The sequence below is a fragment of the Thrips palmi genome, unplaced genomic scaffold, assembly GCF_012932325.1.
Source record: "Thrips palmi isolate BJ-2018 unplaced genomic scaffold, TpBJ-2018v1 HiC_scaffold_7, whole genome shotgun sequence".
In the NCBI taxonomy this organism is placed as follows: Eukaryota; Metazoa; Arthropoda; class Insecta; order Thysanoptera; family Thripidae; genus Thrips; species Thrips palmi.
Genome location: NW_023144634.1, coordinates 8,487,090 through 8,500,961, shown reverse-complemented (window position 1 = coordinate 8,500,961; position 13,872 = coordinate 8,487,090). Strand labels below are relative to the sequence as shown.

Here is a 13,872-nt window from a genome sequence, read left to right as displayed (position 1 = left end):
GACAGCACTCTCGGCTCGGCAGCCGAAGATATCCCGAACGACCCGAATCAGACCCGAAGTGGGCCGCGGGGAGTGGACCGCCAAATAATTTTGATTCACAGTAATGTTGGCCGTGACGTGCTGCACTTGATGTATTTTCCGATTGAGGTAATTTTGCTGTTCTGAAAACAGCAACGACTGCCCGTCGGAGAAGTTAAAATCAGCTAAAACTTCTCCTCTTCCACTTCATTTTGTCGTCTGCTACGCCAAGCTGACCTACCGTAGGCAACCTGCAATGTAAAATTCTGATTGTGTGACTCAAATAAGAGTGATATCAACGAATGTTTCATTTTAAAAAGCTCCATGGCAGTCAAATTTTTGATGTTTATAATTTACTTACTTGTAAAACAAGATAGTTTGATCATAGCTTTACTAGCTGTTTTTGTGTATGTTGGCTAAACTACTGTCCCTAAACAATAAAATCTGGGTTGTCACTTGTCCGTAGTGGTCCTCACGTACATTTAATGTTCTTTTAACTTTAAATTTATTGTTGTTAATTGATTTATTTGATGGCGTTTGACACTCATTAGCTGCCAGCCTAGTTTAGCTAATGGGTACACCACGGTTGTCCAGAAATTAACGAGTTGAAGAAAGAGAACTAGGTTATTCTGGTCAGTGTAGTGACGTGTGTCTTGTTTTGATGCAGTTTCTGGTTTCATTTTGCCTTTGCTAAAACGATTTATTGTTAAATTTATGCAGGACAACCATGGGAAAAGCTGTCCCCGAAAACAAAGGCTCGCCCCAAGTTCCTTCGGAGTTCAGCATCATGGACCGGAAACCTATTATTACCTGTAAGTTTTGTCAATGTTTACATTTTACTCATTACTTTGTAGGTTAGTATTTCGTTGTTTCGTTCAATCCTCAGTGGTTTTCAATATAGTGGCTTGGTTGACTTGTCTTCTGTGCGATTTTTTCCTGATCTTCGAAATCTGATTTGTTGTTTTGTCCATTTGTCACTGTGATTGGTTTGCTACTGTCATTGCAACTTTGCGATGGCCAATCTGTACTTGAATTCTTAATTTTTTACTATTTCTTTTGCCCCTTTGTGTTTACCTGATTGGATTTTTGCTCCGTCAGATGCTGGAGACAAAGCATTATTTGCTACGCTGGAGCAGAGTTTGATTGATGGCATTCCCAAAGATTCTACGGAGTGGAAAAGATCCTACGGCAGGCCTGTGATATCGGTCACCACCGAGGCACTATTTTCTCCTTTTGATCGCAAGGAGTTGCCCAAAGAAGGTGACTGGCATCTCATTGGGCTACCAATTTTTCACACCTATTGGACAGAATGTGTGGTAAGTATCGATTCATTAAAATTAAAAAATACAGTATACCAAATGTGATTTTTATACAGACTCTTTCCTTGACAGGATGTGGATGTTTACAAAACATCTGTTCGAGATGATATTGATTCCTGGCTAAAGGTTCTTCAGAGATATGGTGTTGAAGATTGGTTGATTGTACAAGTAGAAACATATGACACTAAAAGAAGTAACAAGCTTCTTCCTAGAACTACTGTCCTTGATAAAATTCGAAGTGATTTTGCTTCTAAACATCCTGATCGGTATGTTGATTTGCTTTTGCATCATTTTTGTAGTGTGACCATCAATTTGTATTTATTTTTGTTATCAATTTACAGGTGCATTTCTGTGTTCAATCCAATTCGCAGTGAATCAAAGTCTGCTGAAACTTGGAGGGGTTTGCTGTTTCGATTACGTGTATTACTCCTTCAAGCGTATGACACAACTCTAGTTAGGTTTGAAGAAACTATTCGGAAGCAAAGAGAACGTCGAATAGAGCCTGGATGGAGCTTTTGCAAATACTTTTTGTTACAGGTACTTGACAATTTTTAGAACCATGTAAATTTTAAATGTCTCTTTTCATGGTATTTCTTAATATTCTTTTTCTCATTTGGCTCATTAAGGAGGAACTTGCATTTGTTCTGGAAATGTTGGGGCTGTTTGAAGAGGCCTTAGTCCAATATGACGAGTTAGATGCACTATTCACCCAGTTTGTGTTGAATTCAACTGTTGGGGGTAATTATTACTTTAACACATCTCATGCTTTCAAACAAAGAAATGAGCAAAACTTAGTTTTACATCCTCTTGACTGCATTGTCTGTTGTTGTTTCACAGAGACTCCCAAATGGCTAGGATCTTTCCAGGGTCCATTGGAATCCTGGCCTGGTCTTCACCTTACCCAAAAGGTTAATCAAGAACAAAGGTTACTACTTCAAAATTCAAAAGCTTCTCTTCTCCAATTCAGAAGCTATTTATTTTCTCGTCAGTGTGCCATGCTCTTGCTCACCAGGAAACCATGGGAGGTATGTGTTTTTGTTTGTTGTTAAAGTATCTCTAAAGGACACAAAATATTTTATAAGCTGTATTTGTAGCTTTTAGTTTTTGTATAATTTTACAAGTTTTCTGAACTTTTGTTTCTGTTTCCAGATTGCAAAAAGGACATTACCATTCCTACTAAACTGTGTGGCTGAGTTGCGAATATTAGAGGTTGCTTGCCCTCCAGGTTCAGTTGCATGTTGGTTGTTTTTAGGCTGCCTTGAAGTTCTCCGCTCGTGTGAACAGTTTAATGAAATTTTTGAGGTACAAAAATATTCAATGTTCACTGCAAGTCTCTGGGCATATGCAAGTGACAAGGTACTGTCAACTTAAATATTCAATAGATCACATTGCCAGTAAATTTCCCTATTTGGCTCTGTACACATTGAAAATTTTGTTCCAGTTGAAAGAATTAGGTGAATTATGTGGACTTCTTCCGGGAATGGAACCAACAAGTGAACAGCTTCACTTAGTAGTTGGGCTCTCTGCTGGTATGGGAGATGCCCCTTTATTAAGTAACAACCGTACTCCTACAGACCAACTCAAGGAGGCCTTATCGTCAAATGAAGCTTTTAAAAAGCATTACCTGGTAATATGATAATGATACACACATGTTTTGTCTTGTCATTGTGGACAATTGAAAATATCTTTAGTCCATCTTGCAATGTTTTTGTAGGAGTTCTCAGAACTTGCTATGGGCACATTCAAGCATATAGGTCGTGTCAGACTTGCCCGAGTTATTGGCCGAAACCTTGCAGCATTTCATCAAAGGCTTGGAGAGTACCAAAAGGCATCCACTTTCCTCGCTGATGCTCTGCAAATGCTGGAGGCAGAAGGATGGCGGGCTATGGCAGTAGAAACTAAACAAGAGCTTGTCACCTGCTACCTCCATACAGGGGACAAAGAAAAGTAATTATCTCCCTTGTCTGAGATCCTTGATTTTTTAATTAAGACATCCTGAAGCAGTTTTTATCTTTTCTCTTCTTGTTTGTTTTTCTCATCTTAAGGTATGTGAAAACGTGTGCTTCCCTTGCATGTTGTCATGAATTAGACCATGAGAAGAGAACATACTACTTCAACCAAATGGTTGAGGTTCTTGCAAGTATTTCAACAGGTCAGTATTTGCTTTTACACTAAGTTTTCTAAGCATATAAACCTCATTTTGATTTTAAAAAATTTTGCTTTTTAAATTTTAGAAATACCTTTGCTAACAAATTTCTCAGAGGCATTTGAGCTTCTGAATGTCACTGTAAAAACAGAGAAACAAAAACTGGTAGTTGGGGGAGCAGTAGAAGTAGAGGTTGAATTGAACAGTCTCCTGCCATGTTCTGTGACTGTCCAACTAGCATCTCTCTCAATGGAAAAGATTCCTGATAAAGAGGAGATGACAAACAATAGTTCTAATGTGGACAAGAAAAATTCCAGTGAACGGTTTGCTCCTTCATCATCACAAGCAACACTCAAAAGGTAAATAAGGTGTTTTTTTTTTTTCAACTGAATGCATACTTACTTGCCTCAACTATATAATAGTAATTCTTTGTAACATTTATTTTATTAGGAGTTGTGAAATAAGTCGGTTGCCTGAAAATCCGCTCTTATCAAGAATCTCACTGTGCCAATGTGTTGACTATCAACAAGACCAAAGTCTTAAGGCAGCCTGGGCTACTTGTAAAGATTCACGAAATTTCTTAAGGTTGGTTTTTATTTGCACTAAATTTGCCATAAAATTTGGATGCAAACTCTTAATATATCTTGTTAATTTGGTTTGACAGGAGAGCTGATAGTCAAGGTAGCTACAGGAAAGCTAGTACAACCTCTCGGGCAGATTTTAGCCTTTCTGTATCGGTGAAGAATTTTAACCTTGTTCCAGGCAAGAATACATTGTTTCTTGAATCCAAGGTATTATTTACTTTTTCTTTGCTTTTCCTTTACTACTTTCTATACGTACTTTTTTTGTTCTACATGTGCTCAAATATGCATGTTTCTTTGTTAAAAGATTACAGAGTCTGGGAAAGTGCAGTTCAGCCAAATGTCAATTAAAATTTGTGAAGAGAGGCTAGAGTTCTTATCTTGTGCACTCCAGCAAGGAATAGGCTTTGAAGTGACGAGTGAATCCACCACTGTCTCCTTGAAGCAATCTGAAAATGACCTCTTGGCTGGGCTTGAGCAGGAAGTTACTCTTACTGTGAATACTGGCAGCCACTGTATAGAGAAGGTAAGCCTTAAACACTTCAAAGTTGTTTAGCCCTGGAAAGCTATACAATAAATAATAATAATCTGAAATGTCTGCCATTTCAGGATTCAAAATTAATTTTAAGACCAACAGAGGGCCTGCAGACTCAACTGAAACTTGCAGCTGATGAGCCATTACTTAGTGAACTTGTAATTACTCTTCCTGAAACTCAACCATTTGAGACTTCTGAGTATCCACTGCGTGTACTTGCACGGCTAGGTCCTCAAACAGATAATAGTGTTCTTGAACATAAGGTATGTTTACTCTCACTTGCCTACTGGGCTTGTAGAAATTTTGTTGTTTATAAAAAGAAAAAAGTTTTGTTTTTTTTATTACAAAACTTTTCTACTGAGGATGTAAATTATTGCATTGTTGATAGGTTGAAATAGACTGTCCCTGGTCAAAAGAAGCAGAGCCTGCTGCTCTTCACTTCCAACCTCCTTTTTATACCTGTTTGAGGCTGCATACATCTCATCGACGGAAATTTGCACAAATCGTGGTAACTGGGTTGACCAGAAGCCCCCTTAAACTGATTGAACCGGAACTTAAGCTCAGTCAAGACAGGGCATCAGTTAGATTACTACCTCTGAATCCCAAAGGAGGCCAGCCAATGGTAAATATTTTCCTCCAATGTTATCTTTTTTTATGTATGGATGTTTTCACAACCAAAATACCTTTTTCAACTCTGCTTACCAGGTTGTCAGCCATGGTTTCAATGTTGTCCTTCTATGGGAGTTAGAAGTCACAGAAATTGAGGGAGAAGAGACAAATGCTGATCCCATCAGTGCAGTGTTTACTATGTCTTATCATCCAATGCAAACTGAAAATGATTCTTCACACAGATTGTACAATTGTTCATTTGCCATTAATGATTATAAAGTATGTATATGGTTTGTGCAGGTTTGGGCAACTTTTATTTCACTCTCCTCAAGAACAAATTGATCTAATTAATTTTATTACAGACTTTGATTGTGACAAGTGCCAAAGTTGAACCATCCAAAGGCAGTGAATTCTGCCGCGCCAGTACAATGTGCCATTTACACTTAACAGTGGAGCGTGTTAGTGAAAACCTGCGAAGTCCGCTCATGTATGAAGTTCTTGTTGATCAAACAATGTGGGCGGTATGCGGGCGAACAACAGGTGTGACACTATTTCCACTTAATGGAAGATGATTTTGAGGGCTGCTTGTTTGTTTGTTTTTGGGTATTGATGGTATGGTTATTTGTTTTGTTTAGGTGTTGTAACTGTTGATGAAACCCATAAACAAACAATTCAGTTGGATGTCATGCCGCTAATGAGTGGGTACTTGCCAGTTCCTCATGTGAGACTTTCAAAGTACATTCCTGCTGATCAGAAGCCTATCAGCAAAGGTATCAAGACTTCTTCCTTTGTTCTAACAACTATAATATTACAAACCAAAATAATGATAACAATTTCAAGCAATAATTTCTGGACCTGTTTTTGAGTTAAAAGTGCCATTATTCATGTCTTATCATTTTTCAGCTTCAACACTTCAGCCACGGAGGGAGCCTTTCAGTCCTGGGCAGGTGTTCAACAACAGCAAGGCTCTCCAAGTCCATGTCCTGCCCTCTGTTCCACCTGGAGACACTCCCTGATCCCAGCCTTTGCCCCAACCTGCTTCGTCAGTGCCATCACATTTTGAATCTGAGCAGGAATATGATTCATATTCAGACAATGACTCGGATTTTGATGATTCTGACGATCAGGAAGAGGGCCTTTTCGACCACCATGATCCTGATATGAATCAGGAGCCCCAAAATCGCTCAACTATGATCAGCTCATTTTTCAGTAAATTTAAGTCCTTTAAGTCATTTAAATGATGGGAATGTCCTTGTGATCATATTCATTTTAATGTGCCTTTCTTGTGTGAATGCTTTTGTCCCAGTCTTATAGTGAATATTTTTGTCTCATGTCTTGTGAGAATCATCAACTTTCTTTCTTTAAATTGAATATTTGTAATGGCAGGTCAACTGTGACATTGCAAATAGACTGTTGAACAGTGAACTAACATTTTTGACAAACTGAAAGATACACTTTCTATTCACCTCAGTTTACTGCAATGTTCCTTATTACTTCAGGTCAAAAAAAAAGTTGTATGTTAATTTCTATGAACTTGTTTTACATAGAATCAGAAGTGCACCTATGCTTCCTACCTGTTAGGAGTCAGAAACTACTAAAAAAACTACTTTTTAGACCAAACCAGTGTTTTTAGCTGTACTCCTTTGGGTTAATTTTGTTTAAACAGGATCCCTCTTTTTGTGGTAGTAGAACCCGGCCTTGGATTCTTTGCTACAATTATGCACTGTAGTGTGCAAAATTCACTGTTGTGTAATTATGTATCACTTCATTAATTTTGTGCCATGATCAAACTGTATTATTGTGATTTATTATTACTATTGTTATTGATAAACCGTGTATCTTTGTGAAGTGCTCAGAAAATGAATAAATATTTCTAGCTAGTGTACAGACTGAGTTTAAGAATTTGTTATTGGAATTGCTTGTTTAATGAACAATGCTGTCTGTTTTTGTACGAAGACTTTGTAAGGAATTTGACATGTTGTTCTTTTTTATATTGTAAATAATTGAATCAAATGTTATAATAAATATATGCTGTTACTTTGAATGATCTGATGAATTTTGCCAAGGAAACAAAAAATTGGAGGACAGAGCTTATACATAGTGTGAACAGACAAATTTATTACTACACCATTTAAATACATATGTAGCAACACGCAATATGCGTGCACTTACAAGAATTAAAAGTTGAGCATCAGCCATCTCATAGTTCTCTAGTCTTCTATGCATTCTATCTTCTGTAGATGTAGCCCTACTCCAAACTTACAGCTTTCTGGACTCAATTTGTGACCAATATTAATCAGTTTCATGAAGAGTAAAACAAACATTGCAGGAGATTGTTTGAACCAAATCTTCACAAATGAGTACGAAACTTATGAAATGAAGACTGACAAAATGTTTCCAAAAGTTTAGTCTAATCAGTCAAACTGAAATTTAAAGCAAGATGCACAGTACACTATGTACTTCTGTTGATCCACATGTTCCAAAAATCACAAGAATTCTAAACTGAAATCAGTAGTTGAGTGTCTGAGCAATTTCGTAATCATGAGAACATGCAAAATTACATCAAGACATCGAAATAAAGCCAATTCAGTGCCAATCATTCCATTACTTTTCATTTGAAATGCCACATATACTAAAATGCCTAATACATACATGGCTCATTATTTACAGCATAACTTATGTTAGTCTCTCAAACCTTGAGAGAAGGGCATGCTTCCCTCACGCTCAAACACCTTACGTACTTGCCGAACCATTCAAAGCATAATTCACTTCTATAATTTGATATGATGCACACAAAGAATATAACAATAAAAAAATTTAACTAAACACAAAAAGCACACAAGAATGTAGTGAAATGAATAGATCCCTCATCACATAATCACAATCAAAGTCTCATTCATTACCTCCACTTCCAGCAGTCCACAATAGAGATCTCTTTCAGTCTGAGACAGTCATTTTGCAGCATCATGCAAGTCTTATAATGTAGAATTTTGTTTTAAAGGGTTTTAAACATTTATCATTTTTAACTTAGGTGTTATTCTGGTGGACTCAACAAAACAAAAAAATCAGACAAAAAAAAATTAAATAAAAAAAAATTCCTTACACAATACGTTACAGTCTACCTCAGAGTCTACTTCCGCTCTACTTATTCTCCTCCCATTTACCTCAACATTCCCAAACAGAAATCGAATATGGCGAATCATTGCACGAGGTCTTGGGAAATTGATTAATAATATTATCGTCCTTTGCCACCATCATTTTGACGAGAGTTACCAATTAAACTAAGTTATAAAATATCATTCCTTACAACTTTCCTCCAACCACAAATCTTTTCTTTAAGACATTCACTACACATCAATGCTACATGATTATTTGTATTATTAGAAGTAATGGTGTCACCATTATTTATATTAAAACTTTGAGGGAAATTAGAGGTTGAGGCAATCAGCAAACCAATACAGTCAGCAGCAAATCACAGAAAAACAGGAACTAAAACTGTTAACATCTTTTAAATTATTTAGTTTAATGCATCATACAAATAAGTGCATATATGAATAAATAGGCAGATGCATGTGAATGTAACTTTGATTGGTTATTATTACTAATATTATGACAATTACCAACACTGAAAAAGTGTTAACAAATGCTATCCCCCAAGAAAAGCTTCAATACTTCAAGCTATGTGACAATGCACAAGAATGCCATTAGGTAATATAGTTAAGAGAAACGGTGCTTCAAAAGTTTAGATCATGAGATGTGCACCTTACAACTTTGAGGAACTTCCTCACATGAATCAGAAACAAAGCCATAGAAACTTCTCTTTCAAGTACGTTTGTCACCCATCAATCAAACCGCAATATGGGAGCTGGATAAGGCAGTGGAAATGATTATAAAATAGGACAATGAGCAAAAAACAACTATGGTTAAATTGTAGAAATATAGTGCACAAAGGATTTAGAGTGCTTTCAAATAGCTTGAGACAGAATATTTAATCCATCATCTCAAAACTGCAGCCACCAAAGTCTGCAGATTTTGCATACCCAAACTATGTTGACTTTCAAAGTCTTCTTAACTGACAGTGCTAAATAATATCTCCAACAGTGGCAACACGATTAAATTTGTGGAGAAGTAGTCCAGTGGGTAGGAGTTTGGTCCCCTGGTGATTTTGTTAGTTTCCCATACAACAATGATAACATATATCTGTGCTATTCAAAGAAACAAATACATACGCTAGATAGAAATCAAGTTTGCTTTGCGGATGAGTAACTGGACATGAAACGGTCAGATTTAAACCTTCAATTTTTGAGCCTAGCTGATTGTCAAGTTGTTACTTTCCAGCAAAAAAAGGAAACAGTTTAATTTTTGGAACAATAATTAAAATACAAAATCATCAGCGAGCTTTTAATTGACCAATATATTCAATGTTTCCGTTATTAATATGGCAGTTTTTTCAAACATTCATTAAACAATACCTTTTGTCATAGTAATAGATTTGAAATGCATTAAAATACTAAGTCAAAATGGTAAACCACAAATTGAAAAGTGGTAATAAGTACAAAATGGAAGGAAGTAGAAAGAAACATGGCAGTGTTTGAGCTGATCCTCATCGTTGCAGTCCTTATCAGTTAAAGAAGACAGGCGTCGTCATCAGAACAATCAAATAATCGTTTTTCACCTCACCCAAGTTACAAGGTTCATTCATGCTAGAATAAAATCTTGCTTGTCATAAGGATTGAAATAAACTTTAAAAATACAGGGAAATACATAATAAATAGTATCAGTTTTTGATGTCTTACTTTTTTGAGGCAACATCAAAAGCATTTTACAAATTAAACTAGGTAGGATAGGAAAGGGTCAAGACCAAAGCGCTGTTTTGACTTTGAATAGAATAGTTGATGCAACAAATCTCATACTGATTGAAACTGGCAAGAGTTACATTACAGAAATCTGTAAGTTTTATCAGTTTCTGGAAATGTTTGACTGCACCCTTTCCTTTACATTGCACAAAATATTTTAAATCCCAGCTGCACATTATGATTTATCTTACCAAACAAATTTTATCATTTGGTCTTAATTAATCATAGCACAATAGTATGCCATGTACATCAAGGGTTTCATTTTATAGAATAAAGACTACATCAAGATGACGAAAACGAATTCTGAAACCCATGGGTAGTCTGTTTGGTCGATGTACAAGATGGCGCAGCTGGGAGGCAAAATGTCACACATTCAACGAGAAGCAGTCACTGCTCTCGTTGGCTAAATCTCATACTTTTTCTTTCTTGCTTTGCTGAAAATCATCTTTGGAGTTGTAGAGCTTCAGCATATGAAGAGCATCCTGAGCCTCACGGCGCTCGGCCAGGAAGCGCCCGCTTGCCTGCTGCAACTGCTCCACGAAGGTCCTGCAGACAGAGCAAGCTTAAGCATTTAATTATCACACAATTTATTGTTTTCAGGTAGCTAAAACGTTAATTTGGGAAAGTGTTGTGTTTAAAAAAGTCAATGCTAACCTGTCAATATCAGACAAACTTTCTGGATCCATGTCTGTCAACATCTCAAGCTCCTTCCCACCTAACATTGTGATGTATGACATATCTGAGTGTAGTCTCTCCACCAGCTGCCTTGCTTGGCCACATCTGCCATCTGTCTCATCCATGATTATGCAGCCGCTAAAAATTAATCAATATGATTTATACCACTTGTCAAGCAAAAAAATCAGGCACATTAATTTTTTTACAGTCAGATTATTTACCGTGGTTTCCCGTGCATTAACCACCTTTGAGAGTCAATAAGCAGCATCAGAACAGTGTTACTCTCCAATGTATCAAAGTATTCTTCATCATCAACTTCTGTTCCATCCATATCAAGTACAATTTTCACAACAGCATTCTGATCTACTTCCAGCTTTTCACAGGCTGCAAAGAAAATATGATTATTAGCACAAACAAAATTCATTAAACTCAATGTGAATAAATTTATTCATGAAGAAAGTTACCCTTGGACACCAGTTCTTCCAAACTACCAGCAACAATGCCAAACTTCTTCTCCCTGGTGTAGTCGACAATTTTGAATGGCAGTCTGCCAGGTGTGTCTTGGTCCGACATTCTGATCCTAAACAAAACAACAAGCCAGGAAAATTAATATAGGAAAACACAAAGGGTTCCACAAAATTATAAGATCTGGATTCAGGAATGAATTTGTCGATCAACTGCACAATTTGTGGTTTTGGCTTGCTTTTCGAGATGCATAGCGGCAACCTACATAAAAGTGGGCCGCAGTGGGGTGCACCTCCCTGGTGGTCCCTGGTCCTGTCTACTCTCAACCATGCATATCAGTGAGGAGAGGAGAGCAAACAAAGACCAAACAAAACTCACCTCAAACGCAAATATTTGCTAAAATGCAAAGATATCTTGTCACCCCTTGTAAGAGTAGAAAGGGGACTTCCACCACACTCACGCCAGCATCCCCACCTCAGTTGTGGCAGGTCATTGGGCCAGGACAGCTATTGAGGTCACAACCCAGATCACACCACACCCTGGACCACCCTCATCCCCGGGTCGCATCCCTGCCCCTGGCCGCCTGGGCGCCGCGTAGCGCCGTGCCCCAGGCAGCCTCCCCCTGGAAAATCAATAGCTCCATGCCAAGTGCAGCCAGCGCGACCCAGTGCGACCCAGTTCTAGGGAGGGGCCAGGGCATGGCCATGGCAACCGGGGAATCGGGTCACAGATCTAGGACGACGGCACATTTGGCAAAAGCACGCCCCCGCACCTGCCGCCTGCCACGCGCGTGCGTCCGCCGCCGAGAGAGGTGTGCGCGGCCGAGCCTGCGCCAGCTGCACGCGCGTGACAAAGGTTATGACCAGCAGAAAGCGGCAGAGGAGAGGCGGCGTGGACGCCGTGCACGGCGAGAGGCTCGGGGAAGTCCCTGAACGCCTCGGCGTCGACGTGACGGGGACGTCGCTGTCTAGAGCAAGCAGGGGCGGTCCCAGAGCGGCAGGCGGGGGGCGGACAAAGAAGCCCCGCGACTCAAGCCTGCCATAACCTCACCCTCCGCACGACACCGCGCTCGTCGCGCTGCGCCGCGGCGGCGGGAACGGCCGCCACTCGGTAGCTCACACAGCCGAGGCGCCACAACAGCCGCCGAACACATACACGGGCCTCCTTACCTGTCTCAGGGCGCCTGCTGTCGAAACAAGCTGCTGGAGGGCTGCGCGCTCCAAGCCAAACACGCAGCAGACGACGCGGCGCGCTGTTGCCTCGTCGGTTGACAGGGACGTACTGTACTGCGGGTTGCCGCCCCGCGCTCCGCCAGGCGCGCCAGGCTGCGCGGCGCGCCGCCGCCAGACGGGGCTGGCAGCCAGCGAACGTGGTGGGGGTGGGGCTGCGTGCGAAGGGGTTCTGTCTGGCTCTGGCTCTCCCTCTCTGCCCCTTGCAAGGGGCGGCGAGCGGCCGCGGGGAACGCGCCGATTCGAACACACCCGAACCGTGGGAAAGGAGGCAAGGGGGGCGTAAATTGGATGCAACTGGAGCAGCAACTTGGGGCCGAATTCACACGTCTGCGCGGCGGTCGGGCCCCGTAGGGCCCCGGGGCAGAGTCCCACCAGACCAGTGGCGTGGCAGAGGTGGAGCCAAGGAGCCGTAAAGGGGTGAGATGCCCAAGCGGTTTCAAAGAGGCCTTTCGTCGCTTTGTCCCTCTCGCACCCCTACCGCACGCGCCATGCGTGAGTGCGAGAGAGACGGCGACGAGACGACCCTTCGGAGTCGGTCCGCAGCGGCCGCCGCCGTTTGTTTGGAAGTTAGGCCTAGCCGGCGGGGGCGAGGCGGCGCCCCCTGGAGAGAGGGTCACGGCCCTGGGTACGGCCACGCCCCGGCCAACGCCCCAGCTTCACCTCTCCCCTACCCTACGCCACCGGCCGGGCCGCTGCGCCGCTGCGCCCCGGAGCTCGTAAGGTTGTTCCAAGGTTGTTCGTCGCTCTGCCTCTCTCGCACTCGTGGCGCGTCCCGTCTGGACCGAAGGGGAGGGGATTACTGGGGCGTGTCGTCCTCCCCCCCCCCCCCCTGGAGGCGGCGAAGGTTGCCGAAGCGCCCCAAAGGTAGGCAACAAGTCACACGTTGCCCTTGTACACGGGCGGCGACATCGCCCTCTCCCTTTCTGAACCCCTCTCTGGATCCGCCCTTGCGTATGGGGTGCGAGAGAGAGAGAGAGAGAGAGAGAGAGAGAGAGAGAGAGAGAGAGAGAGAGAGAGAGAGAGAGAGAGAGAGAGAGAGAGAGAGAGAGAGAGAGAGAGAGAGAGAGAGAGAGAGAGCGACGAACGGCGCCTTGTCGCCCCGTCTCCCGGTGGAAGGCCCCACGAGTGCGAGAGAGACAGCGTGCAGAGCCCGGCCGCGCAATTAATGTCACCGCGCGCGTCGGATCGTCATTTACGGCCGAGCTTCACTTGCCGTACAACTATGTTTACCATGTCATTGACATTCGTAAAACGCGGCGGAGCGCTGGACGCGGCGCAGCGCAGCGAGGGCCTGGCGGGGCGGCGGCTCAAGGAGGACCGTCCTCTACGGTCTTCTAGCAACCTATAAATTTATGGCAACGCTGGCGCCCCTCCCCTCCCAGCATTCCCCTGCTCCTGCCTCCATTCCATGGCGAAGGCAGGTTCACGCGTGCTCA

The 13,872-nt window shown here is 41.7% G+C and overlaps 2 protein-coding genes across 6 annotated transcripts; one reads left to right on the top strand and one right to left on the bottom strand.

Annotated features, from left to right (window-relative positions):
* The first annotated feature begins 41 nt into the window (after positions 1–41).
* Positions 42–7,255, top strand: LOC117652615 (trafficking protein particle complex subunit 10). Of its 2 annotated transcripts, none has more exons than XM_034397662.1 (21): positions 42–147; positions 739–830; positions 1,117–1,334; positions 1,410–1,603; positions 1,679–1,874; positions 1,964–2,075; positions 2,175–2,362; positions 2,487–2,693; positions 2,779–2,964; positions 3,052–3,284; positions 3,383–3,489; positions 3,572–3,842; positions 3,934–4,068; positions 4,148–4,274; positions 4,372–4,590; positions 4,674–4,862; positions 4,988–5,221; positions 5,305–5,487; positions 5,571–5,748; positions 5,844–5,978; positions 6,112–7,255. In XM_034397662.1, the coding sequence occupies exons 2-21, from the start codon at positions 746–748 to the stop codon at positions 6,222–6,224; spliced, it is 3,510 nt and encodes a 1,169-aa protein (XP_034253553.1). In that variant the 5' UTR covers positions 42–147; positions 739–745; the 3' UTR covers positions 6,225–7,255. The 2 variants fall into 2 exon arrangements, with proteins under 2 accessions (XP_034253553.1, XP_034253552.1); XM_034397661.1 differs by lacking the exon at positions 42–147 and adding an exon at positions 437–650.
* A 47-nt stretch (positions 7,256–7,302) lies between these two features.
* Positions 7,303–12,520, bottom strand: LOC117652618. Of its 4 annotated transcripts, none has more exons than XM_034397673.1 (5): positions 12,374–12,520; positions 11,204–11,319; positions 10,961–11,123; positions 10,719–10,877; positions 7,303–10,626 (listed from the first exon to the last, which is right to left on the bottom strand). In XM_034397673.1, the coding sequence occupies exons 2-5, from the start codon at positions 11,310–11,312 to the stop codon at positions 10,554–10,556; spliced, it is 504 nt and encodes a 167-aa protein (XP_034253564.1). In that variant the 5' UTR covers positions 11,313–11,319; positions 12,374–12,520; the 3' UTR covers positions 7,303–10,553. The 4 variants fall into 4 exon arrangements, with proteins under 4 accessions (XP_034253564.1, XP_034253561.1, XP_034253563.1 ...); XM_034397670.1 differs by having other exon boundaries at positions 7,303–10,610; XM_034397672.1 differs by lacking the exon at positions 12,374–12,520 and adding an exon at positions 12,255–12,279 and having other exon boundaries at positions 7,303–10,610.
* Between the last annotated feature and the right edge of the window lie 1,352 nt (positions 12,521–13,872).